The 26,886-nt window shown below is 44.3% G+C and overlaps 1 protein-coding gene across 5 annotated transcripts; it reads right to left on the minus strand.

Annotated features, from left to right (window-relative positions):
• Positions 1-971: 971 nt before the first annotated feature.
• On the minus strand, positions 972-25,713 carry LOC139159741 (major histocompatibility complex class I-related gene protein-like). Of its 5 annotated transcripts, none has more exons than XM_070737107.1 (8): positions 25,497-25,713; positions 12,529-12,804; positions 7,209-7,484; positions 5,802-6,083; positions 4,909-5,007; positions 4,372-4,404; positions 3,174-3,207; positions 972-1,903 (listed from the first exon to the last, which is right to left on the minus strand). In XM_070737107.1, the coding sequence occupies exons 1-7, from the start codon at positions 25,564-25,566 to the stop codon at positions 3,188-3,190; spliced, it is 1,056 nt and encodes a 351-aa protein (XP_070593208.1). In that variant the 5' UTR covers positions 25,567-25,713; the 3' UTR covers positions 972-1,903; positions 3,174-3,187. The 5 variants fall into 5 exon arrangements, with proteins under 5 accessions (XP_070593208.1, XP_070593209.1, XP_070593210.1 ...); XM_070737108.1 differs by having other exon boundaries at positions 972-1,321; positions 25,497-25,674; XM_070737109.1 differs by having other exon boundaries at positions 12,529-12,891; positions 25,497-25,671.
• Between the last annotated feature and the right edge of the window lie 1,173 nt (positions 25,714-26,886).

A 26,886-nucleotide genomic window follows, 5' to 3' on the forward strand; every position in this document is an offset into this window, starting at 1 on the left:
TATTTAACTTTTATATCCATTATTTATTTTGTATTAGTATTTACAATTACCTATTAATTACTGGCTATTTATATATTTATTATTATTATTCTTTTCAAGCCATATATACAATGTTTTCCACATGGGATAGAATTCTTTCCTTTGATAGTTCTGCAATTCTATAGCAAGCCTGCTCATTTCTTCACAGTCCAACACTTTCTTTATTACCATTATCTCTGTAACGGGGAGGGGAGCATGTTTCATCCTTCCACGTTTGTGCAAGTGCTAATCTGGCAGCTGTTAATACATGTATTACAAAATAATAATTCATTTTTGTATTTTGCCCTCTCATGAACCCCAGAAGGTAGGTTTCTGGCTTTAATTCTAATTCATATTTTGTCATTTCCATTATTATTATTATTATTATTATTATTATTAATAACAATAATCATAACATTTAGATTTGTACGCCGCCCCTCTCCAAAGACTCGGCGCGGCTCACAACAGCAATATCCAATTACTGATCATATTCCAAAATATCCTAATTGCTGGACATGTCCACCATAAATGGTAAAATGTTCCATGATTGGTTTTACACTTTCAGCGTTTTGGATCTATGTTCGGACAAATTTTGGCTAATCTCATTGAGGCATAATGTCACTGGTAGAACATTTACATAAATTTTCTTTATATGCCACTGATAAAGTCAATTTATAATGTTCCTTCCATATTTTTTCCCAATCTTCTAATTGGATTGTGTAGCCAAAATTTTTCATCCGGGCTAAGATATTCTTTTTTACTGTTTCCTCAATGTTATCATAATATAAAAGATAATTATATATTTTTGTTATAAATTTAATATCTGGTCCAATCAATATTTTATCTATTAAATTATATTTCTTAGCTATACCAAATTTTACCAGGTCTGATTTATATCTATTTTATATTTTATAATATGTTAGCCAATCCATACTTTTCCCTTCCTCTTCTACTTTTTGTCTTATCTTCAAGGGTCCTTCTGAGTCTAATAAATCATCTTATCTTCTTTGTCATATCTACTGTGTTGGGATGTCTCAATGCCTCAATTGTTGAAAGCCACCTGGGTATTTCTACATAATGGTTACTCCTTATTTTTCTCCATATGTATAATATTGCTGCTCTTAGAGCGTGTGATTAAAATTGTGTTTTGTATCCTTTTTTCTCGTAAGTGGGCATTCTTCTTTCAATTATCTCCCTTAATAATTTCTTCTTTCAAAGAGATGAAGAACACTTTTAGTTTTCTCTTCACAGGCAACAGAAGAAGATAAGCAACAGCTTCCACAGGGAAATTATCTTTTTACTCCTGGGTAGAAAAAAAATAAGAGCGGGATTTTCCCATTAAAAAAATAAGGGAGAAATATTGACAGTCTTTTTTAAAAAATTAGAAAGGGCCAGATTTACTGTATTGTGTAAATATAAATGTAACATCCACCACAAATTCCTAAGGGGTAAGAATAATTTTGAATTTAATGGTAAAGAACAACAGAGCAGAATTTTTTTTTATAAAAGTCAAATTAGGCATTATAAAATAGTTCAAAAGACAACTAGTCATGAATCAGGTGATTGAAAAGGTTCAAGAAGTGCTGTTAAAACCCAGATGTGCTTAAGAAAGTTGAGCAGCTGAAGGCAAAGAATGGTGAGAGATTAGACCTTCTGATCACTCAATAATAAAAATTGCAGGCATCCATCCCCCTCTCTTCTCTGTCTGTGCATGATTGTCCGAAGATAATCTTGGGTCATTTCTAGTCTCCCCATTAAAAAACAGGGAGCAAAGCCACCAAATAACCAGCTTTGGTGGCAAAATCAGCTGTTTGTTGGCAGCAGAAAAAACAATCTGTTCAGCACTTGATGATGGAGGAAGGTTCGTGTTCCATTTTTCTAAACTCTGAAAATACATAAATGGCACTTACACACACAAAAATAAGGGACAGAAAAAAAACCCCTCCCCTTTCAATCCAAGCAACTCTGATGAAGATTAACATCTCATCACTCTCCCTTAAAGTAAAACCAGCTACTCTTCATCCTGTTCCTCACTCCAATTCACTATGAACCCTTCTCTAAAACCTGTCAATCAGCAGAAGCCCATTACTGATCAGAAATAACAACACAAGTCTAGAAGCTATATTAAAAATGCTACTACGATCCCTACAAAGCAGTTTGGGCCACTCTAGGAGGTCAGGCCAGAATTCAGGACCTTCTGTGGCCGTGGCTTGGTGGGCGTAGAAAGGGAAGGATACTGCAAAATCTCCATTCCCACCTGACTATGAGACCAGCCAGGGATGGTATTTGACGGTTCTCCAAACTACTCAGAATTTCTGCTACCGGTTCTCCAGAACCTGTCAGAAGCTGCTGAATTTCACCCCTGGCCCATAACTCTGGAAGCAAGCAGAGGTCCTCCCAGAGTCTGAAAACTGCCAGGTGGGAGTAAAGCCAGTGGAAGGAGGTGCCCTTACTCACTGGGGGGAGCAGTGGAGTCCCCCCAAACCCTTTCTGGTCCGAAAACAGCCAGGTGGGGCGGGAGTCTTGCTAGGAGGCTCATTTTACGCCAGGACCCAGGAGAGCTGAATTGAATTTCTGCATGGGAAATGGGGAAACCTGGGATGCTGTAGCTGGAGGGTCAGGATGGGCTGCTCTGTGGAAGACTTGCTGGATGCCTGGGACGGAAGGAGGCTGCCTGTCCAGGTGGGCATGAAGATTGCATGAAGAGTGGACAGTGCTCAGGAAAGAAGCTGGAAAACCAACTAGGCTAAATAAAGGTATTTAAAAGAAAAGGGAAATATAAATATAAATAGGAACGTTGGGGTTTTTGTTTGTTTGTTTGTCTCTCTTCCTCTCTGTCACTTGTGAACCGAACCAGATGGATACTTCTCCCAACACCCTGAGGACACTCAGATCTCCTCTTTGCAGGTCTCTGAGACTCCTGATCCCAGACAGTCTGAGCCTGAGAGGGGGCCCAGTCTGGCCTTGCAGAATAAGAATTTGGGGGCAGACAGGCCTCTCCCCAAAGCCCATTTGAATCTCCCTCAAATTCCTCACTTTGTAACGTTTGAGTAGATTTCCCAAAGTATCTTCACCATTAGTTGTTCTTCAAACCTCAAAGCCCTGAACCTCCATTCCTTCCCCAACTCCATACAGCCCCCATTGGGGTCACTCACCTGCGAGGGGGCTGCTAAATGGCCTGGTTCCTCCCTGCATTGGAGAGAGAGACACAGAGTGAGAGGACAGAAAGGGAATGGACACAGGAACAGGAATGCTTTGTCCTGATCCTCTTCTCTCTCTTCACCATGAAACCTCTGCAGCCTCATGAATCTCTCAGAGGAGACCAGCCTATTCATTTATTTCATGATTTAACTTCTATGACATCCATCTCTCCAAGGTGACTCCAGGAAGCTTGCAATAAAATTCAACAAATGTCATATAAAATATTTTAAACATTACATTACAACCTAGATTCCCCGACCAGATCACATTGCCATTGCTCCTAAAACAAGATCATATCTGGTGTGTGACCACTGTCCCGAGTTGCGCCCAAGATGATCTGGAAAAGGCCCATGTCCACCAAACCCAGAGATGGCAGATTGAAGACCCCCAGGACCAGAGTCCTGGGGCAACTCCATGCCAACCCTGAGATGGTCTCCAGCACTCAGGCAGGGAAGTGGCCATGCATCAAGGAGGCTGGTATAGTATTAACAAGCCCAACTGATCTCTTGAGCCCAGATTCAGAAACAGGGAATCACAACCAGAAACCTGGGGACCAAGGCCCTTAAAGGCCAAAAGAGACTCTCAGAGGACCACTGCCATCCCACCTGCCCTGGGCCCTGGAGACTGGTTGGTGCCAAACCCTCAACCCAGCTGGACGCTTCTCTGAGAGGAGAATCTCCCTGCTTGCAGAATCAGCCAGGTCTCAGCTATGCCACCTGAAGAGTCTCTAACCATTGGGGATCACGGCATTGCCAGTGGTTTTCCTATTTCCCACCAAGGAATGAAGGGCTCTTTCCCTCAAAGGGGCCCAGGCTCCACCATGCAGACTGTGGGCTGCCTTCCCTGCCTGGATGAAAGTGCCTGGAAATCCAACAGGGAGAGTTCCCCTTCTCCTCCGCAGGATCAAACCAGTGCAAGGAAAGTGGATTCTGCAAGTTCCTCCTACTTGGAAACCAGAGCAGCTTCTCACTCAGAGCAAACTTTTCACCCAGGTGGATCTTCTCATCCTCTGGGGGGTTTCTTGTCCTGGATCTTCACTCCCAATATCAGTCTGGCCTCTATGGAAAGGGGGCCTCCTTCCCCAGCTTAGTTCTTAGGAGGAAATAGCACAACTAAGTAGGAGATTACATGGAAGGAGGACAAATCACTCACTTGGGACTGCATTGTAGTCTTCTTGATGTCTGTCTGTAAGGAGAAAAATCAATTAAAGGACAAAAAAATCCACCAGAAATCGTTCAATCTCTCCCTCACTAAGAGGAGGAACCCCAGGAGATATTTCACAGTCATTTTGTCCCATCAATAAAGACAGAAAGATCTTCAAAATACAAATGTATCTTCTGATTTGCCCCAAGAGAGACCTGCTGTCTCCGAGATGGGTGGAGGGGAATTGGGGGGAGCAGCTGGGAGGTTCCCATGGAAATCCTTCTCTGCTGTTCTTTGATCAAAGCCTTTGAAGGGGACAGAGGAACTGGGATGCCTCTTCCCAACTCAGAAGAACCTCAGACTGCCTGAATCTCAGAGTCAGCTGAACCGAGACTGGAGTCCCAGCAAGAGGCTGAGATCTCAGATGCTCCCCAAGAGGGCTGGGACAACAGGACAGAAGGAAGCCCAGAAGGAGCTCCCCAGAGGGAAAGGGAGGAATCTCCCCGTCTTCCTTCTATTAACCACCCCTCACCAAAAAATACTTACTGATGAATACCAGAATCCCAGCAATCACACCCACCACAACCAGAGCAGCCACAACAAAGCTGATGATGAGCCAAAGGTTGGATTTTGAATTGGTGGGTTCTGAATTGGGAGAAAGAGCCATTAAATCATCAATAAAAAGATATCAAATTGAATTTTGGTACCAATGTACGATGGGGACACTTCTGAGCATATGCAGAGTTCTTTGAGAGAGGCCTTTTATCCTTGGGTTTTATGCTGAGCCTCAGGAATTCACATATCGTATCAGAAAAGAATATGCAACTTCTTTCTTAGAGAAGCAACAGAGAGTGACCTTTTGACCTTTAAAGCAGGAAACCCTGTTGGACTCTGATGGGAAAAAGCTCAGACTTGGTAGCCTCTTTTCTGACTCCTGATGTCCATCAGTCCAGCCACTCTGCATTGCCTGAAGTCAGCTGTGATTTATTAATTTTAATTAAAATTTGCCTTCAGAAAAATGACTACCAGATTCCTCCTGATTCTTCTACTTTAGGAATTGTAAAAAAAAGCAAATCTATTTCTGGTGCTCAACATAACCACTGCTTTTCTGCAGGTGATAAGATACAGGGAAGACCTAAGAGAGGATCTGGGAGCATTTCATCAGGATCTGCCAAGTATTGTGATGGGATTCTGTAGTTTCCATCACCTGAAGTCATTTCTATGATCTGGTCCCTGCAGCTTCACCAATGTCAAACACTGGAAAACCCAATGGATTAAAGCTTTGTATGCCACTCCAAGTCTCTGGAGAGGGGTGGCATACAAATCTAATAAATAAATAAATAAATGTTCACATCTGGACACACCTGGGGTCAGATTTCTCTCCCACCCCCCTCCAGGCTGCCAAAGAGCCCGGCCTTTCCCTCCCTACAGCCTCTCACCCTTCAGCTCCAAGTCCAGAGGATCCTGCAGGCCGTCGTGCTCCACGTGGCACCGATAGCGGCCCCTCTCTTTGGGGTCGATCTGGATGCTGATCCAGTAGTGGTAGGTCCCATCCGCGTTGGGGGCCAGAAGCCCATGGAAGGTGTCCTGCAGCCAGACCTCCCCATCCCTCGTCCAGGAGGCATCGATCTCCCTGGGGTAGAAGCCGTGGACCCGGCAGACGTGCGTCTCCATCCCATCTTCCACCTCCGTCCTGCTGCTCATCGTCACCACTGGAGGCTCTGCGGAAACACCGGAATTGACTCTGAGCCCCTCCAGAGACTGAAAGGTGGATGAGAAAATCAGGGGCAGGAAACTCTCCCCCTATTTCCCCCTCCACACCTGAAGCATCTCAAGGGGTTTTGGGAAATGCTCCGAATCTGGAAATCGCTCAACCACAAGAACTCCTGATTTTGAGTCCTTCCCAGGGACTCGGCCTGAAAAACCTCCGGCAGCAAATTGAGGGTCCAAGGAAATTCCTCTCTGTCTGCTTTGAACTCTGGGTGATCTTGGGCTGCTCCCTTCAGGGGAGGGAGAGTGGAGATGGTCTCTTAAGGTCCCTCTCAAAACAGGAACAACACAGAAGATTCTCTCTACGTTTTGCATCCTCTTCTGCTCCACTGAATCTGAGGCTGCTCCAGGCCTCTTTCCAAGGGACACAACCCCAATTTTAAGGGGAAGAAAGATCAAAGGGAATCTCCCACTGATCAATTTGGAAAAGAGATTTTGTCTCTGAAAAGGGGGGGGGGCAGAGAGAGAATGATATCAAAGGGAAGAGAGAGAGGCTCTTCCCCAGGCAGGGAGGGGCTGTTGGTAATAATCAGTGGGGGGGGGGATTCCCCCATTGCTACTAACCTCATGCAGGTAATCCTGGAGGGATCAAGGACCCCAGGGGGAAAAGGAGAGACCGAGGGGGGAGGGGTGTTCTAGATGATAAATTAATAAAAAGTCCTAGGAAAAGATTATAATGTGAGTCCCATAATGTGGGGGGAGGGGGTTGTTTTGAGAAAGGCTGACTGAGAATTGTGGGAACCTCTTTGGGGCTTTAAAGAAAGATTAACAGACATTTCACTCCCCCCTGAACCCCCCTGGAAAGAAAACCCCCTCATCCATGGCCCTTTTGCCCAGGTGGGATCACTGATAATGTCTTCTTAATGGTAGAAGTGGAGCCCCCTAGTGGTGGGGGTAGGAGGTACACTCAGGTTTAAGGCAGGGAGGGAGCCCCCTATGGCATGTGGGGAGAAGCAGTTAATGGGGGGGGAATTAGGGTGCCCACCTCTCTCGACTACAGTTTGGTTGATGGGGGTTTCATTGAAATGGCCCCAAATGGTTCTCTCCTTGGGGGCAGTCTCCATTCAGGTGCTCACCTGTTCTCAGCAGCGTCTCATTCCCATAGGACAGGTACTTCTTTATCCAGTCAAAACATTCTTCCTCCAGGTAGACCTTCAAATACTGATTCCATCCTGGTAAACTATCCCATTTCCTTTGGGTGATCTGGGCCTGGGGGTCGGGAGCCACCCAAGTGAGGGTCTCCTTGTCGAAGGTGATGTAGGTTCTCCCTTCATAGCCATACTGCCGAAACCCTCCTTTGCTCCCGTCCCTCCGGAGCTCACAGCCATACATCAGCTGCCATGTGTGAAGGCCTGAAAGACAGAAAGGAGGATGATTTTGGGAGTCCTGAAGACAGACAGAGCTGCCCCACTTCCTGCAGGGACTTTGATGAAGGCACTGACACCCCCATTTCCCCTCTAGAGTTCAAGGGAAAGAAAGCCCCCATCACTAACCTCCCTTCTCCCCTCCCTCCCTGCATTCCCCTTCCCCCAGGACGGAGTCCCTGAACCTTCCCAGGAAAAAGGAATCTGGAAAAGGCAGCAGAGGATCCCAAGGGAGACGGAGAGAAGGAGGAGGGGGAAAAGAAACAGAGGGATGGAGATCCTTCCATCTTTCTTTTTGCTGTTCCTCTGGGGGGAAAGGAAGGGATCCCAGAGAGGGAACAGGAGCCTGGATCTGCGGCTGCAAAGAGGGACTGAGAATCTGGTGGTCTCAAAGAGGATTGGATTGATCTACACAAAAGATTTCAGGGATCCCTGTGACAATAAATCTTGGTCTAGGTTAGTGATGGCGAACCTATGACACGCGTGTCAGCACTGACACGCGTAGCCATTTTCAGTGACACGCGGCCGCTAAGGAAGTCAGGTGTCCATTTTTCCAGATGAAGAAATATCGTCGCTTCGCGTTCCCTTTCATTGGGTGAGCCGATTCTTTCCATTAGAACGAAACCTGTTCCTTCCAAAGAGCCCCTTCCGGGAACGGAGCTGGGCCGAAGGGCTTTTTCTACTCAGTTCCAAGGGAGCAATACCGCGGTTTGTCCAGCAGATGGCACTACGGTCCCATTCATCACTCAACGCAGAAAATAGGTCTTCTAAGCACGAAGTCGCAGCCTTTTGTCTTACTGTCTCTCGGGAATCGTTAAGTCTCCACCATCGGACATTACGGGGAACGCGCGGCTTCCCAATGTTTGGGGGTGGGTGGGTGAAAGAGGGCCGTCAGATGCTGCACAAAACGTGGGACTTCTCCAGATCCAGGTCGACCTCGACCGGATTTCAAATCTTCGAACCAACTGCGGTTCAGAGATTTCAAACAATGGGAAGAACGATGGAGGAATTTGGGACGCCCGCGTGTGGGGGGGGTTGTTCCCGTAGCTCTTCCATTCGCTCTTCCGGATGAAGCTCCCCCTCCCTCCGTTCGATTTTCTATGCCAGGAATCGGACAACGGAGGCAACTGGCGGAGTGGCCTTTGCTTTCTTCCTGCAGCTTCAGCTGGCCGCGGGCTGGAGAGGGCCTTGCTCCTTGGGCTATTCCCGCTTCTTTCCGGAAAGAGAGAGGCTGGGCTGCCCTTCGACGTGCCCCCCCCTTTCAAAGCCCACGGGATCTTTCTTTCTCTTTCTTCTTTTTTCTTTCTTTCTTTCATTCTCTTTTTCTCTTTCTTTCTCTCTCTCCCTCTCCTTCCTTCTCTCTCTCTCTTTCTGTCTTCCTTCCTTCTTACCATTATTTCATTTCTCTCTCCTTCCTTCCTTCCTTCCTTCTCCCGTCGGCTTCCTCCCTTCCTCCTTTCACCTCCTCCTTCCCTCCCGTCTTTTCCCTTTTTTTGAAGTTTGCTCCCTGCTTGCTTTTTCTGTGAAACCTTTGCAAGGATATCTGTCCCAGTCTTCTGGAAATAACCTGCAATTCACATGAGAATTCGCCGTTTCAGTGAGTCTTTGGGGCAAGGGCGCCCCTCCCTCTCCTGCAGGAGTTTTTCTTAAAAAAAGAGTCCGGGGACTATTCCGCAAAGTGAAAGTAAGACTCTGCGAAGCTTGTTTGTTGACTTGAGGTCAAAGCTTGAGAATCTAGAAAGGTGCCGCTTGGAGAATCAAGAGGAGTGCCACTATGAACAGGAAATTTGGAGTGCCTGGAATCGGTTACCAGACACTTTTAGCACCCTGAAAAAGATAGCAATGGCTTTACTTACTATTTTTCCCTCTACGTACTTTTGTGAGACCTTATTCTCAGTATTAAATAATATCAAAACCAACAAAAGAAACAGATTGACAGATGAACTTAGTAGTGCTTGCTTGGGCTTGAAGTGTACAAAATACCAACCTTCAATTGAAGATTTAGCCAATGAAATTCAGCAACAAAAAAGTCACTAAATCAATGATGGCAAACCTGTGGCAGTCCAGCTGGACTGCCACAGGTTCGCCATCACTGGAAGAATTCCCCCTCCCCCTCACTTATCTTAGTTCATGGCACCCCACACAAGTTAAATAACAGCAAGACCAACAAAAGAAACCAACTGACAGATTAACAATGAAGTCACTAAGCAGGTAAGTTAAATAATTATACATATTTGTTATTTAAACTATAAATATCACAAAAGTATGTTTTTTTTCTCAAGGTGACACAACACCCGAGTTATGCTCGGTTTTTTGGTGAATTTTGACACACCAAGCTCAAAAAGTTGCCCATCACTGGTTTAGTGCAATGTGGGAATGAAGCCTCGAAGGGCCACAAAGGAATATTTTCCTCAGCAACAGCAGCAAGTGGCCCAGTCTGATCTGGACACCTGAAGGGTTATTGGCCTTTGAAATGAGCTTGAAGTCCACAGTCTTTGCAAGGCCCTGGAGAAGATATTTAGACTTCAAGTGACCAGATTCGTGGATTTAAAAGAAAACTGAATGTTTGAAAAAACCCAAAGGAAATCGTGAAATGTTTCTAGTCCTGTTTGGGCTTGAGAGGGAGGAAGGACGCCAGGAACTCTCAACTCTAAGGCAAAAACCACCTGGAAGGACAGTTGAAATAAACTGACCAGTGTTTTCCCTCCCTTTCCCCACCCAGGAATGTTGGGTGAGGGGATCCTTTCTCTGCATCTTCTGCTCAGCCAGAGATCTTCCCTTTGGAGGAAGAGGAAGATCCTCGTGAGCTCCAGCCTGATCCTTCCCCCGAGAGGAGATTCCCTGATCTCCCCAGGGCAAAAATGGACTTTTATTTATTTTTTCTTTGAATAGTTTCCTTTTGCTCCTTCAGTCCTTTACTATGTTACCTTCTACTAGTTTTTATCTTTTGTTCAAAAGGTTTAATGCAAAGTTTATTAAAATGTTTTAAAGGCAAAGAAGGTATCATTAAAATTGTATGGAGAACCCAAGAGAGGCTGATGTCCCAAAGCCTTTACATGAATCAAGGCAGAGCAACCACATCTGGAATACTGGGAGCAGTTGTGGCCCAAAGACCCCCAAAAGGAGAGGAGGGAGCTGGAGAAGGTCCAGAGGAGGCGACTCAGGCGAGGGGAGGGGGGAAGCAGCCCCCCTTTGAGGGAAGGTTGGGACATTTGGGGCTCTTTAGCCTGGAAAGGAGGCTCCCATGAGACACACAGGTGCTTTCAGCCCCTCCCCCCAAATAAGGTTCCTTGAAGGTGAATCTTGTTCCCCAAAGATGGTAGAAGGGGGGGCTGCTGAAAAAGGCCTCCCCCCTCCAGGGCAGCCCCACCAAGAGGGCAGGGCAGGAGTTCAGCCTGAGGGACCAAGGATGGGAAGCCACGAAGGCTCTGAGAGACTCTGGAAGGGCCCCAAATGGAGGATCCTTTCTTCTCTGTCTTTCCCTCTCAGGATTGGGAGGATCCTGGCCCTGTGCCCCCCGCTCAAGAGCCCCCACCCCATTTGGGTCTTCCTGGCCCCTCCTTCCAACTGGAGGATGAGCAGAAGCTCCCCGCATTTAGGGGGCCCTTGTCCCTCCAAAACGGGGGTGAAGCAAAGAGGGATCTGGTCATCCCAGGTGGATCTGCACTTGATCCCTTATTTCTCAGGTGGAAACAGGCACTGCTTGCCCCAGAATTTAATTAGGATCCACTGCCTTTTGAGGGGGGAGATCTGTGATTCCCTTCCTCCCCCACAGCAGGAGACCCACCAAGGTCAGACCCTCCAACTTTCATGGGGGAAGGAGGTAGATTTTGGTCTCTTTTTAGCTCAGTTTACATCAATATCAACATTCAGAAAGACAGAGGGATAAATTTAAATAAGTTTTCATTAACTGCAATTGGCAGAACATGTCAGCTATGGAGGCAAGGACAATCTTATATGGATTTTAAAAAGAATAAACATATAAAAAAGACTTTTTAAAAGGTGTAGAAGCAGCCTTTTCCCCCTCTGGTTCCTGGGGAGGGGAATATAATAATAATAATAATAATAATAATAATAATAATAATAATAATAATAATAATAATAATAACGCCGCAACTTGGGCGTCCTCCTCGATCCACAGCTCACATTAGAACAACATCTTTCAGCTGTGGCGAGGGGGGCGTTTGCCCAGGTTCGCCTGGTGCACCAGTTGCGGCCCTATCTGGACCGGGACTCATTGCTCACAGTCACTCATGCCCTCATCACCTCGAGGTTCGACTACTGTAATGCTCTCTACATGGGGCTACCTTTGAAAAGTGTTCGGAAACTTCAGATCGTGCAAAATGCAGCTGCGACAGCAGTCATGGGCCTGCCTAGGTATGCCCATGTTTCACCATCACTCCGCAGTCTGCATTGGCTGCCGATCAATTTCCGGTCACAATTCAAAGTGTTGGTTATGACCTTTAAAGCCCTTCATGGCATCGGACCAGAATATCTCCGAGACCGCCTCCTGCCGCACGAATCCCAGCGACCGATTAGGTCCCACAGAGTGGGCCTTCTCCGGGTCCCGTCAACTAAACAATGTCAGTTGGCGGGCCCCAGGGGAAGAGCCTTCTCTGTGGCGGCACCGGCCCTCTGGAACCAACTCCCCCCGGAGATTAGAACTGCCCCTACTCTTCCTGCCTTCCGTAAACTCCTTAAAACCCACCTTTGCCGTCAGGCATGGGGGAACTGAAACATGTCCCCCTGGGCACGTTTAATTTATGCATGGTATGTCTGTGTGTGTGTCTGTTAGCATATGGGGTTTTTAAATATTTAAATATTTTAAATTTGTCTGATTGCTTATGATTTGTTTCTACATGTTGTGAGCCGCCCCGAGTCTTCGGAGAGGGGCGGCATACAAATCTAAGTAATAAATAAATAAATAAATAAATAATAATAAAATAATAATAATAATAATAATAATAATAATAATAATAATAATAATTTATTGGATTTGTATGCCGGAGGAGCCACCCAACCCATCACTCACCTTCGCTCTGATTGTAGCGACTCCTCAGAGTCTCCAGGCCTGCTCTGAATGTCTCTTCGACGCCAAATTGTTTCTGGGTTTGACTGTCCCAGTACTGGGGATCCTCCTTCCCCATCTTCTCCATCCATGAGACTCGGGGCTTCATCCTCCGGCTGTTGCTGTCATAGTGAACAAAGGCCTGACCATCCACAAACCCCACAATGGCAAAGTGGGGCTGCCCCTGACTGGGCTCTGAGATGGAGGTGTAGAAATACTGCAGGGAGTGGGAGGAGGCACCTGGAAGGGACCCAGAGGGGCAGAGTTAGGGGGCTTCAGTCAAGGACCCTGATGCTCTATGGGGCACAGAAGGCCCCATTCCCAGGTCTGGAAAGAAGGAAGAAGAAGAGGAGAAAATGAAGGTCCAGGAGGGAAGTGTTTTTAATAGGAAAGTGAACACAAGAACAAGGGGACACAATCTGAGGTTAGTTGGGGGAAAGATTAGTAGTAATGTGAGTGTAGGGATTGTGTAAGCCAAATATTAGCTATGCTCTAGGATATACACAGAAACAGTTATCTGAAATAGCATGGTGAAAATTTGCCCAGAGACAGTGACTCATAGAATAGCCATGAACTTTGGACAGAGTAAGAAACATCCCTCAACAGCGCTCCTGGCACGAGATAAGACACTAACGGTGTGATTGGCTGGCAACTCAGCTACCGATAGGTGCATAAAGTGAGAAATTAGTAGCCTATCATAAGCTGTAGATGATACCTTTTATAACCAATTAGAAGCTTAATGGAAATAGCCTATGAACAGTTTGGTACTCAGAAGCCTTATTTTTGCATATAGATATAGCCTATGAAAACTTGCGTATTCAAAAGTTTTATTATTAGCCTATAGATTTGAAAAACCTTATATTTGTAGCCTATAAGAAACATATATTAGGAAAAATTAGACTTGTATTTAGCCAATAGAAAATTACTAGTTGAAACCCTTCATTTGCATATGAAGGGTATAAAAGAAGCATACTTGTAACAATAAAGCTTTGTCACTTTACCCAGACCATTGACTCCGTGTTTCATTGATAAGCACTAGTAATGGTTTCAGGATCAGGCCTCGTAAAGTGAACCATCACAGGGTTGTCGAGACCCCCGTCCAGCGGGGATTGCGTCTCGTCAAGTGGTGACCCCAGACGGTGACCGATTGGCCTTAAGGACATCGCTGACGGAGCAACGCTTGGATCACGCATCTCAGCGCACTCAACCTCCCATCTCTTACCAAGTGCATAAATACGTAAGTATGGGGGCCAGACTGTCGTTCGAACAGGAGAATCATGCTCAGGAATTAGGACAGATAGTTGAAGCTAATAAAACTAATTTTAAAAAGAAAGGGCAATATCCCACAAAGAAGGGATTGGCCAAATTATTATTATATATCTGGCAAGAATGTCCAAGTTATCCTCATAAAGGAACATTACAAACTGAGGCATGGACAAAAATAGGTGAATATTTACATAAAGAACCAAGGGCGCCTCCACCTATTTTATTAACATGGAAAGTTGTTTTAACAGCCCAAGGCTTCATTACGATGAGGAGACTATAACAACTGATAGCCATAAAGAAGCCTTTAAGGAACCTAGCGCACTTCCTGAATATGAGGAAGTAGAAGCTAAAAAGATGAATAGATCTAATGAGGTGGTAGAAACCATATACCCTGTAACCACACTTAAAACAGAGAAGGGAGTGTTAATGACGGGAATAGAACTAGCCAGAAAAGATCCATCAACTTCAATTGATGATTTAGAAACCATGTCAGCGTTTCCCGTGGATTTTGCCGGGGCAGCGCCGGTATATACCCCGCTACCATTCTCTTTAATTAAGGACCTAAAATATGCTGTACAAAATTATGGGCTGGGGTCCCAGTATGTATGTGGTTTATTGGGAAATTTAAGAACAAGTTACTCACTCTTGCTGGTGGAATGGGTCACCCTGGCAAAATCGCTGCTAAATCTGACCCAATTCATGATGTGGAAAGCAGTTTTTAAAGAAGAAGCCGCAAAAATGGCTAATACACATGGGGTTCCCGAGGCCCATGTGAGGGGTGGGGGGAATTTTCAAACCCAGCAGCAACAAATGGCTATTCCTCGAGCCACCCTAGATTACACTGCCCAAGCCGCCTTAACTGCATTTTCAAAAATAGGCAACTTTGGAGATCAAACCTCCTCCTCATTTCTAAAAATTGTGCAAAATAATGGGGAAAGTTTTGGGGATTTTGTTGAGAGATTGCAACAATCTATCAACAGGGAAATTAATAATGTGGAAGCAAGAAAACAACTCACGCTTAAACTAGCCTTTGAAAATGCCAATGCGGATTGTCAACGTGTATTGGGTCCTTTGCATACAGACCCCTCTAAAACATTGATTGATTATGTGAAGGCTGCTGCTACAGTTGGCTCAGTAATATATCAAGCAGAACAAATGGCACAAGCTATAGCAATAGTACAATCAGGGGATAACCATCAGAATAGCCGTGTAAGGGGCCCACGAACGGGCACCTGCTATAATTGCGGCCGCTATGGTCATTACAAGAGCCAATGTAGGGCCCCGGGGGGAGGGGCAGGTCCCGCAAGAGGTGGGCAGCGTCCTACTAGCCCTTGTCCAGTTTGCAAAAGAAATGGTCACTGGGCTAGAGAATGTAGAAGCCACTATCGGATCAAGGACGCCCGAGACACCCCAGAAGTTAAATGGTCTCCTTAGCCTCAGGGAAACTAGATGCGGGGCATGGCTCCAGCCCCGAACAAAAGGAAGCCACAACATTTGTAAAACATTTTTTGGACTTTAAGGATGAAAATTTGGTTAATATTCCCCCATATAAACCCCAAAGATATGAATCTAATATGCTTGTACCCCCAGAAAAACCCCAACCCATGGCAGTTTTAAATTCTTATGATGAAAAAGAACTTTCTTATGTGCAGTCTATTATTGTGCAGGCTTCAGAGACTATAGACATGCTAACCCCGGGACTTGTGTATTTCCTCCCTGTAAATATAGAAGAACTTCACCTCCCCCCAGGCCAGCCCCTTATTATGTACCCTAATCGTAATCTTTTATCCAAAGGCATTTTGGCCTCACCCTATATTCTGCAAGAAGAAGACTTAGCTTCCCTAGCTTTAGGTTGCATACCTGATAGCCCCATGACAATTCAAAAGGGGGAGGATGTTGCTATAATAATATCAGTAGACCTGACATCCGATCCCTATGAACGCAATGGTGACCGCCACTGTTGTATTGCCCCCTTTAAGGACTTTATTGAGGAAGATGTAAGTGCCTGGTTTACCACTAATGTATCAAATTCTAAACCCTATTTGACCATAGTTATTAATAATGTACCCCTTTCAGGAATTCTAGACACAGGAGCAGATGTATCTGTAATAAGCCTTCAGCAATGGCCCCGTGACTGGCCGCTTCAATCGTCCCCAGCCGTTAAAGGAGTAGGAGGAGTTCAATTGGCTCAGTCCAGTGCCCAGTGGTTGGACGCTTCTATCCCGGGCTCATCACAAACGGCACGTATTCACCCCGTTGTTTTACCCTTGCATGTAAATTTGTGGGGAAGGGACTTATTATCCCAATTTCGAACCACCCTCACGCTGGACTGAGCGCAATGGACCCCTTAATGAAATTAACTTTAAAACATACCACTCCGGTCTGGATTGACCAATGGCCCCTCCCATACGATAAATATTTGGCACTCCAGGATATAATTTTTAATTTGATAGAAGAAGACAAAATTGAACCCTCTAATAGCCTATATAACACCCCTGTATTTGTAATAAAAAAGAAATCAGGGAAATGGAGAATGTTACAAGATTTAAGAAAGATTAATAGTGTTTTAGAACCCGTGGGAGCATTACAGTGTGGGCTACCGAACCCCAATGTGATCCCCCAAAAATATAAATTAGTAGTAATAGACTTAAAAGATGCCTTTTTCTCAATCCCTCTTTATCCACAAGACAGAAAACTTTTTGCATTCACGGTGCCAGTAGAAAACCATGATAAGCCCACTAAACGGTATCAATGGAAAGTTTTACCCCAAGGGATGTTAAATAGTCCAACCATATGTCAGTATTATATTTCAAAAATTTTAGAACCCTTTCGTAACAAATATCCCTTTGTTATTCTCTATCACTATATGGATGACATCCTCTTGGCCGTAGAACAATCTAGATTTTATAAGACTATTTTTGAAGAACTAATACAGTTATTTCATAACCAAGGCTTTACGATAGCCCAAGAAAAAATTCAGCTCTTACCCCTCTATTCGTATCTCGGACACAAAATGTTTTTTGATAGATCTGTTCCTGTGCTGCCACATATTGACCTTTTTGAGAATTGCACCCTAGTACAGTTACAACAATATTTAGGCATATTAAATTGGGCACGCCCCTATATGGGCTTAACAACAGAACAATTACAACCATTGTTTGCTTTATTGGGAGGCTCCAAACAACCCTCCACAATTATTCACATGGGCCCTGCTCAGGAACAATGTCTTCGTACTATTCAACAGGCAGTTTCTAATAAATGGGTGGATAGAAAGATAGATAAGGTGCCTATAGCAGCAGCAGTACTTAATACCTCACGCCTTCCTACTGGTTGTCTATTACAATGTCATGAGAGTAAAGTGTACATTATTGAATGGATCCATTTAGCAAATACCCCAAAGAAAACTATATCTACTCGCCCTTTTTTAGTTTCTCAACTAATCTTTAAATTACGCTTACGCTGTCGCCTCCACCCTATATGTCCCATTCCCCTTACCTGTTTGGGAGCAACATTTTAAAGTGTCAGATGATCTTCAATTGGCACTTGCAGATTTTGTTTCCCCTGTAAAATATCATTTGCCTGTTGATCCCCGATTTGCCCTTGTCACTACTTTACCTATAACTATACAGTCCCAGCAGCAAACCATGCCCATAAAGGGAGCCTTGACTGTTTTTGCAGATGGATCAAAAACCATGGGAGCATGTGTATATAAGGAGAAAGATGACTGGGTTGTACATCACCCTCACCCTCAGACTTCTGCTCAAAGAGCTGAGCTAGCTGCAGCGACACTAGCATTTCAGAAAAAGCCAGAAGAGCCCTTTAACTTAATAGTTGACTCTTTGTATGTCTATCACACCATTCAGAATATTTTTGGGAGTTATATATCTCCCTCGGTGGACAAAAATTTATCGGTTCTGTTTAATACACTACAAGATGAAATAGAAAAAAGAGCTTTCCCCTATTTTGTTGCTCATATAAGGAGCCATCAACCCTTTCCAGGAATGTTAACGGAAGGGAATAATAAAGCAGATGAGGCATCCCGAGCAATTTTTTCTCTTGAAACACTGTGGGAGAGCCATTCCTTTTTTCACCAGAATGCGTCTAGCCTTAGTAAACAGTTTAAGATTACAAAAACAGAGGCTTCCGCTATTATTCAACAATGTCCCACTTGTAGCAAACAAGCACACGCCCTCCCTAATCCTCGGGGACTTAGTCCTGCACAAATTTGGCAGATGGATGTTACCCAATACCCCCCCTTTGCCCCATGGAAATATTTACATGTATCTATAGATACTTTTTCTAGCTTTCTTTTTGTAACCCCCCCAGCGGGGAGAAACAGCAAAACATGTTATTAATCACTGTATACGCTCTTTTTCGGTATTACAGAAACCCGCTGAATTAAAAACAGATAACGGTCCAGCATATGTTAGTAAACAATTTTCGGAGTTTTGCAATAAATGGGGAATTGTTCATAAGTTTGGCATCCCTCATAATCCAGGGGGTCAATCTGTGGTTGAAAGATCGCATTTAACATTAAAAAATATGCTGGATAAACAAAAGGAACCGATGTTAACATCGCTGCGCGCTGTTCAAAATGCAATTGCAAAAGCTCTGTATACTTTAAATTTTTTAAATCTTACAGGCACCCATAACCCAACAACAGATGCCCAACGGCTGTTTCAGCCTAGTGTAGTTTCTCCCCGCCCCCCTGTTTATTACAGAGAACTCCCCGACCCGGAGTGGAAAGGACCTGCCCAGCTAATTACGTGGGGACGCGGCTACGCTGCTGTACAACTCCAGGACACTGATCGAGTTCTGTGGGTGCCGGGCCGCTGTGTTCGCCCATATCAGGTGACCAAGAAGACACCTGCCACACCTCCCGAAGAGGATATTCATTTTTTGTTCCGGTAGATGTGTTGGTTCTGTTTTTGCCCATGCGCAGCTTGCTGCTGTTCACACTGTCCGGCTTGTGTTTTATGTACTAATTGTCCAGTGCCTTGTGACGTCGTCGTGATTGATCAATTCTTGGAAGAATATATTTCTCTGACACCACACGAACGCTATACAACTTTGACTCTCACACCCACGGTATTGTACTCTTTGTTTCACCCCTTTAATAATCCTTACCACACAGAATGAAGATTTTTTCGACTCATACAAACGTTTGCCCTATGGGCTGCCACATTTGCGAACCCCGTCCCACTTCTCCTCCTCGGTGTCCAATATTCAGGGGACCTGCACCAGGACATCGCCTCACCTTTTGGGATCTTTGGATGCACCTGATGTCCCTTAAACACTTCATATATCACCTTTTGCCTTTCATTATATGTTTGTTGGTTGTAGGAGGGGGAATGCACCTGGCTATGATATATGCCCCTACCAATTCACGACACACTAGATCGGTGTCATTAGATGGGAAATCTGATACGCCTTTTCTTCAATGGATCGGCCCCCCCAAACAATTTAAAGAAGAAGGGCAATATACTACTATTAGATGTGGTCTATGGGAAGCAACTGAAATCCCTTACCAGACTTCGCTCCCCTGTCACGTTAACTGGATGTTTTATCCTATTAACAGCAGTCAACCCGTACAATTTTTAAAAGGTACCCAATTTGGCAAAAACGAAGGATGTCTCAATGTTATACAATTTATAATTAGCAATGAAACCACGGGAACTTATGTTTGTATTCAATCCCAAAAATGGCAAACTTATTATATCCTGGCTCAGGTGCATTCCCAATATAGTTTTAACTTCCCTATTAATGATCCTTGGTTAAAGGCTTTTAGACAACAGCAATTTACTCGCAAGAAAAGAGCCAATGACGCTATAGAACAGACTTGTGCTCAATGCATTGTAAAGACCGTATTGGGAACACGCATTCAATACACTTTATTACATACCAACATCCCCCCAGTAGGAGGTAAAAAAGACGGTGTGTGTATTCATGAGGGAATTCAATACGATATATATCATACAATGGACAAGCTATGGTGCTCTAAACCGTCTGCACCAGTAGCCATTAATATCACTATTTACGCAGGGGATGTAGGTGTACGTAATTCACATTTTACATGGCTGTCGTTTCTTAATTCAACAAGTATCATTTTTATAAAACCCACTATCGTTTCCCTCATCATTGATGCATGTAATGCCATGTCCAGATCCGTATCTCCCGGAACTATTAAATGCGGATCGGACAGCTGGAAATCCTCATATCAATTTAATCATAAATATTTGTGTAAGGCAGATACCGGCCAACAAGCAGCCAACATCATGCGAAAAAAGCGAGTGGTCTCATCAGGAGACCGTCGGGATGATTTTTTCTCCCTCGCACCTAGCCCATGTCATGGACGGCACTGTCAAGGCTGGGGATGTATATGCCATCACACGGGAGGAGGCTACTCTGGTAAGGATTGCCCAGACATTTCAGAATTCACACGGCTTTCCGCTTCTAACTGGGTCAACATCCAACGGAAAGTTTCTAGTAAGAACTCACTCACCCGCACCTATGGTTTGGGCACAGATGGAGCAGGCTCAGACCCCCTAACATATATCACCATTAAACAAACGATTTTACGAAATAATTCTGAAATAAAATGGTCAGTATATCAGACGCTGCAAAAAGCAGGAAAGCAACAAATAGTTACCGATAAAGCCAGAAATTTGTTCGTAGAATTTGCAAGTGATGTAGCCACCACTCTAGGGATAAAAAATTGTTTTGTGTGTGGGGGAACAAATATGGGTAATCAATGGCCATGGGAAGCTACAGAAGCCCACGGCCATGTGTTTAACAGCATGAAAGAATCGGGAAATATTACTAAAGGTCAATTGTTAACAGATGAACAAATTGTGACATGGGCTCTTACCACTAACATAGTAGGGGTAGAATGTTACAAGAGAAATTTAACCAATGGAAATTATGTGGGAGATTTAATGTGTTTAGGATATTGGGAAAATGATAATTGGACTTCTCCTTCAAACTTGTCAAAACCAGAAAAACACAATTTTAACAACATAGCCAATGTAACATCAGGTAAACCATGGACTACCCCAAGGGGTATGTATTGGGTATGTGGGAACAGAGCTTATTCCCAACTAGATAGCGATTGGTCGGGGTCGTGTATTTTGGCATGGATAAGACCTTCCTTTTTCCTCATTCCTTTAAATAACGCCCAAAATCTGGGAGCCCCAGTTTATGATGCATGGAAACACAATAAAAATAAAAGAGACTTAAACACAGGAATAGGAGGTCTGCAGGTAATGGGAAAAACTGATGAAATTTGGACACCTGAGAGAATCATTGCTTATTATGATCCTGCTACATGGGCAGAGGATGGGTCTTGGGGATATAGAACCCCAATATATATGCTTAACAGAATTATACGTTTGCAAGCTATTTTAGAAATAGCAGGAAGGAATATTGACTTTGCGTTAAATAAAATTGCAACGGAACAAGACAAACTCAGGACAGCTGTTTACCAGAATAGATTGGCTTTAGATTATCTTTTAGCCGCAGAGGGAGGTGTTTGTGGGAAATTTAACCTAAGCAATTGCTGTCTACAGATAAATCCCGTAGGCAAGGTTGTCGCTGATTTAACGGCAGAAATGCGAAGGATCATCCACGTACCTCCTCAGAAATGGACAGGAATCTTGGATGATGGAGGATTTTTAGGTGGAATACTCCGTAACTGGAAGCAAGCTATATTTTTTGCAGGAATGATTTTACTTGCTATTATTATGTTACCCTGTTTAATACCTATATTGAAAACTATTATGCAGTCGGTAGCTGAGTCTGTTGTTCAAAAACATTCCATCATGAGTGTTGTTAAGTGTCCAGAAGAAGACCTTTTCATCCCGGGATGTCCTATGATGAACCACCTGCCAAAGTCACTGCCCACGTTACCAGTCCCCTCTATACTTAAAAAGAAAGGGGGAGATGTAGGGATTGTGTAAGCCAAATATTAGCTATGCTCTAGGATATACACAGAAACAGTTATCTGAAATAGCATGGTGAAAATTTGCCCAGAGACAGTGACTCATAGAATAGCCATGAACTTTGGACAGAGTAAGAAACATCCCTCAACAGCGCTCCTGGCACGAGATAAGACACTAACGGTGTGATTGGCTGGCAACTCAGCTACCGATAGGTGCATAAAGTGAGAAATTAGTAGCCTATCATAAGCTGTAGATGATACCTTTTATAACCAATTAGAAGCTTAATAGAAATAGCCTATGAACAGTTTGGTACTCAGAAGCCTTATTTTTGCATATAGATATAGCCTATGAAAACTTGCGTATTCAAAAGTTTTATTATTAGCCTATAGATTTGAAAAACCTTATATTTGTAGCCTATAAGAAACGTATATTAGGAAAAATTAGACTTGTATTTAGCCAATAGAAAATTACTAGTTGAAACCCCTTCATTTGCATATGAAGGGTATAAAAGAAGCATACTTATAACAATAAAGCTTTGTCACTTTACCCAGACCATTGACTCCGTGTTTCATTGATAAGCACTAGTAATGGTTTCAGGATCGGGCCTCGTAAAGTGAACCATCACAGGGTTGTCGAGACCCCCGTCCAGCGGGGATCACGTCTCGTCATGTGAGAAAATATTATTTTACTGAAAGAGTAGTAGATCCTTGGAACAAACTTCCAGCAGACATAGTCGGTAAATCCACAGTAACTGAATTTAAACATGCCTGGGATAAACATATATCCATCCTAAGATAAAATACAAGGAGTAGTATATGGGCAGACTAGATGGACCGTGACGTCTTTTTCTGCCGTCAATCTTCTATGTTTCTATGAACATCAGAGGAAGGAGAGAGAGCTGCCCTGACCAAGCTTTATGGGGCCTCTTTCTCCAGCCCCTCCCCCAAGTGCCTCATCTTGGGAGGCTCCTGGTCCACCCAGATACGTAGCCCCCTTGCCCAGAGTTTATTGATACACTAGTCAGATGTATACAGCCATCCCAGGCGCCCTGCTCTAACGGGGCTGCCCTAGAAGAGCGTCCGGAAGGTTTCAGATATGACAAAATGGGATGTTCTGGGCAGTTATGTGCACCCCAAGAACGGCACTCCTGACACCTCCACAAGATGCCTTGATGGCCAGTTTGCTTCTGGGTCCAGTTCAAGGTGATGTTTTTGACCTTTGAATCCCTTCATAGAATGAAACCTCCTCTTCCGATTCACCGTTCTACAAATTTTCATATATTTTTTTAGTTTTAGAAATGAAACGTGCCATTTCTCAATGAATTTCACATGCTGAATTCAAATATAATAATGAAATTCGTTAGTTGGTTATAGTTTTCATGCAACGGACATTTTACATTTTCCAGCTACAGGTAAATGGACAAATAATGCACCAAAACATAATACGTATATATATATATAAACCCGTATATTTTTATTAAAATTATGCGAATTATATTCACAACAGTGAATACGTGAAATAATCTATTGTAACTAAAACTAAAATTGTTTACTACTTTAGTTTTTCTTGATAAACATATACAATAGATTATTTCACGTATTCACTGTTGCGAATATGATTCACTTAATTTTAATAAAAATATATGGGTTTATATATATATATATACGTATTATTTAAAATGTTCAAAAGTTTAAATTTCTCATTAATCTTGACTTCAGTTTGTGTCCCTTTTGCTTCTCTTGACTGTTCTTTTGCATTCAAGGAAAAGATTGTCTCCTACAATTGTCCAACATTAATCTGCAAGCATTGATGGGCTCCATTTACTTTGATACCTTTTCCCCATAGCTGCACCGTCTTGATGGAAGCACTCCCCATGCTTGTCACTCACTGCTCCACAAATGAATGGAAAGAAATTCAGATGAGAGTGTAGAAAATGAATTTTTAAGGACATGTTAGAACCAAGAATTTTGTAGGCCCGGATGAGTTCTTCAACCACTTCCTTGTAGTTTTCTGCTTTATTGTTTCCAAGAAACAATGTGTATTGTCTAGGGACAGTGGTGAGCTCCTACAGGTACGGTCAGGTACGCAGTACCAGTAGCAAAATTTTGATATTTCTTTCTTTTTTTCTCTTCTGGGCTCTGGGTATAATAATAATAATAATAATAATAATAATAATAATAATAATAATTTATTAGATTTGTATGCCGCCCCTCTCCAAAGACTCGGGGCAGCTCACAACAATAGTAAAAAACAATATTATAGCGAAACAAATCTAATATTAAAAAAGCAGCATATAAAACCCTATCATATTTAAAAACCAAACAACACATACATATCAAACATAACATAGGTGGGTCTTGAGTAGTTTACGAAAAACATGTAAAGTATGTTCTTCCTATTGCAGTAAATGAGGTTGAATGTGTATAATTTTAGAAGAGCTGTTCGTGTGTGTGTGTGTGTCTACATACACTTTATATAGTAGATAATCAGAACAGGGCGGAACGCAGTAGAGAAGCGAAAATGGAGCTCCACCCCAGAACACCCAATTTGCACTGAAAGATATTGAAACAAAAGGCATAAGCCACGCCCACAGTGTGGTAGTGAAAATTTTGCTAGCCCCTCACTGTCTAGGGACCTGTGTTGTTGTGTCTTGAATAATTTAAATTGTTATTCAAATTAAATAACAATTTTATTGTTTATTCAAATTGAATAATTTGAATAAAGTGATGGTGAGGTCAAGTCTTTTTATAGGTGCGTGATGACGAACCTATGGATGGCGTGCCACAGGTCGCACGTGGAGCATTCTTTGCAGTCATGCGAACCATAGCACAGCTCAGATCCACCGTGCATGCAGGAATGCCTCCCGACAACCAGCCGATTTTCGGGTCCCTGTCACGCATGTGGGAAAAGCGTGCACATGTGGGTGGGCAGTAGCAGGATCATGCACCCACGTGAGAGAGGCGGGGGCTGTTGCATGTGCACTGGCAGGAGTGGGGATTGTGGTGACCCCTCCATGGCCCGTTTTTGATCCCAAGAGGCGTCAGGGATAACATAATAAAATTAAATTTTAAATATTTTAAATTTTAAAAATATTAAATAAAATCTGGAATTGAGGAAGAAACACCTGAGGAGGCAAATCCCTGCCTGTCCCAGAAAAGAAAATTTGGGGGATCTTGGGATTTAGGATGCGGTGGGAGGGTGAGGATCCAGGAGAAAGCGAAAAGGAAGAGAGGCTCTTATCCTGCTGCGTTCACAGGCAGCCTTCTCCCCATCGCTCCTTTGCACCAGCCTCCGCCTCTGCCAATGCAGGGAACCAGAAACAAGCCGGGTCCTCCCAGCACCAGAAGCCAGAAAGGGCCACAGATCACCGCCAAGGCAGGAAAGAGGGTCCAGGCGGAGGGGTCGGGCGAAGGCAGCCAGGAAGTTTGTCAACTCGCCTGCAAACGCCGCTTTCCAACAATCTCCACTTTGGGGGAGGGAAAGAACTGCGCTTGGTGACGCCCAGGTAGACTTGATTGACATCTGGAGGGTCCATTCACGTCCTGTTCCCAGAGGGGCTTTCCTGGAGGGAGGGAACTTTGGGGCCTAATCCCAGAGGGCGAGAAGGAGCGGACTAGAAAGAGGACCGAAGCAGGATTCTCCTTTTGGGAAGATACTTTGGGGGGGGGGAGGAGAGAGAGATTCCCTGGCAGATAAAAAAGGCGACACCCCCCCCCCAAAGGGACTCACCGAAGCAGTTCTCTCGGAGGGCGACCGCCACCAACACCAGGAGCAACAAGGGCGCCGAGCGCAGAGCCATCCTGGCCTCGATCCTCAACCTGCGCCCCGCTCTCCTCAAGTCTCCAGGATCCCAAAGGGGGCTCCAAGGGGGTCAACAGCGCAACAATCCGGAGCCCGCTGGCGATTGGGCGAACGTAACCAATAGAAAAAAAGCCACCCCTTGTTCGTCATTGTTGCTAGGCAAATCTCCAGGCGCAAACGGTGAGGAGGGCGGGGAGAGAAAAACGGAAGTTCCGTCGGGAAATCCCCTTCCTGGAAGTCTGCCTCTTGGGGAAGGGGAGGGGCTGCGGGGCGGGGAAAAAGCGGGAGGGGGATCTGAGCCGGGGGAGGGGAGACCCCGCACAGCCCCTCCCATCCCCGCACAGCCCCTCCCATCAGGGGGAGCTGCCCCAAAAGCCCAGGCAGTCTTGGGCTGCATCAAGCGAGGGAGAACATCCAGATCACGAGAAGCCATAATGTCGGTTTCTGTTGCATTTGGTGAAGCCACACTTGGAATGCTGGGTGCAACTCTGGTGACCACGATACGAAAAAGAGGCTGAGACCCTAGAAAGTCTGCAGAGAAGAGCAAGAAAGAGGAGAAAGCATCTGTTCTGGAGGCCAAATCCTATAATGGCGAAGAGACTGAGGGAGGGGGCATTTCCAGCCTCTGGCAGAGAAGGATTGGTGGGGGGCATATGAAAACTGTTTTCCGATACTTGAGGAGTTTTGTGGGGGGCGGAGATTGACTTCTTATCCCAAGCCTCAGAGGACAGGAAAAGAGGAAGCTTGGTAAAGAAAGACTCGAGGTAGAAGTAAGGACGACAATTTAGCAATCATGCTATGGTCACTGTTAGAAAAGGGTTCTTTTATTTGTAGTCGTAAATTGAGTATAAACTGTTGTGTCTACTTAGATTGTGTACAGGAAGGGCTACAAAATTTTTTACTACCACACTGGGCATGGTTTATTTTGTGGGTGGGGCTTGCCAGCCATGTAACCAGGTGGGAGTGGCTTGACGGTCATGTGACAGGGGTGGTGGCTTAAAGGTCACTTGACTGGCTTAAAGGTGGCCAACCTGACCTCACTCACATCAGGAGTTTGGGTTAGGATGCCTGCCTGGCTTCTCCTCACCTCAAAGAGATACAATTTCCCTATATTTTTACTATTACTGAACATCCAAAATATACAATTAATTTCTATGTATATATGCCATATGTTTCCATGCAAATTATACACAGGCACACAAAAATATACATTATCTATTATATAAACTGTGTGTGTATGTACACACACAAACGCACACACAGCTCTTCTAAAATTATGCACATTCAACCTCATTTACTGCAAGAGGAAAAACACACA

Source organism: Erythrolamprus reginae, chromosome 2 (genome assembly GCF_031021105.1).
Source record: "Erythrolamprus reginae isolate rEryReg1 chromosome 2, rEryReg1.hap1, whole genome shotgun sequence".
NCBI lineage: Eukaryota > Metazoa > Chordata > Lepidosauria > Squamata > Dipsadidae > Erythrolamprus > Erythrolamprus reginae.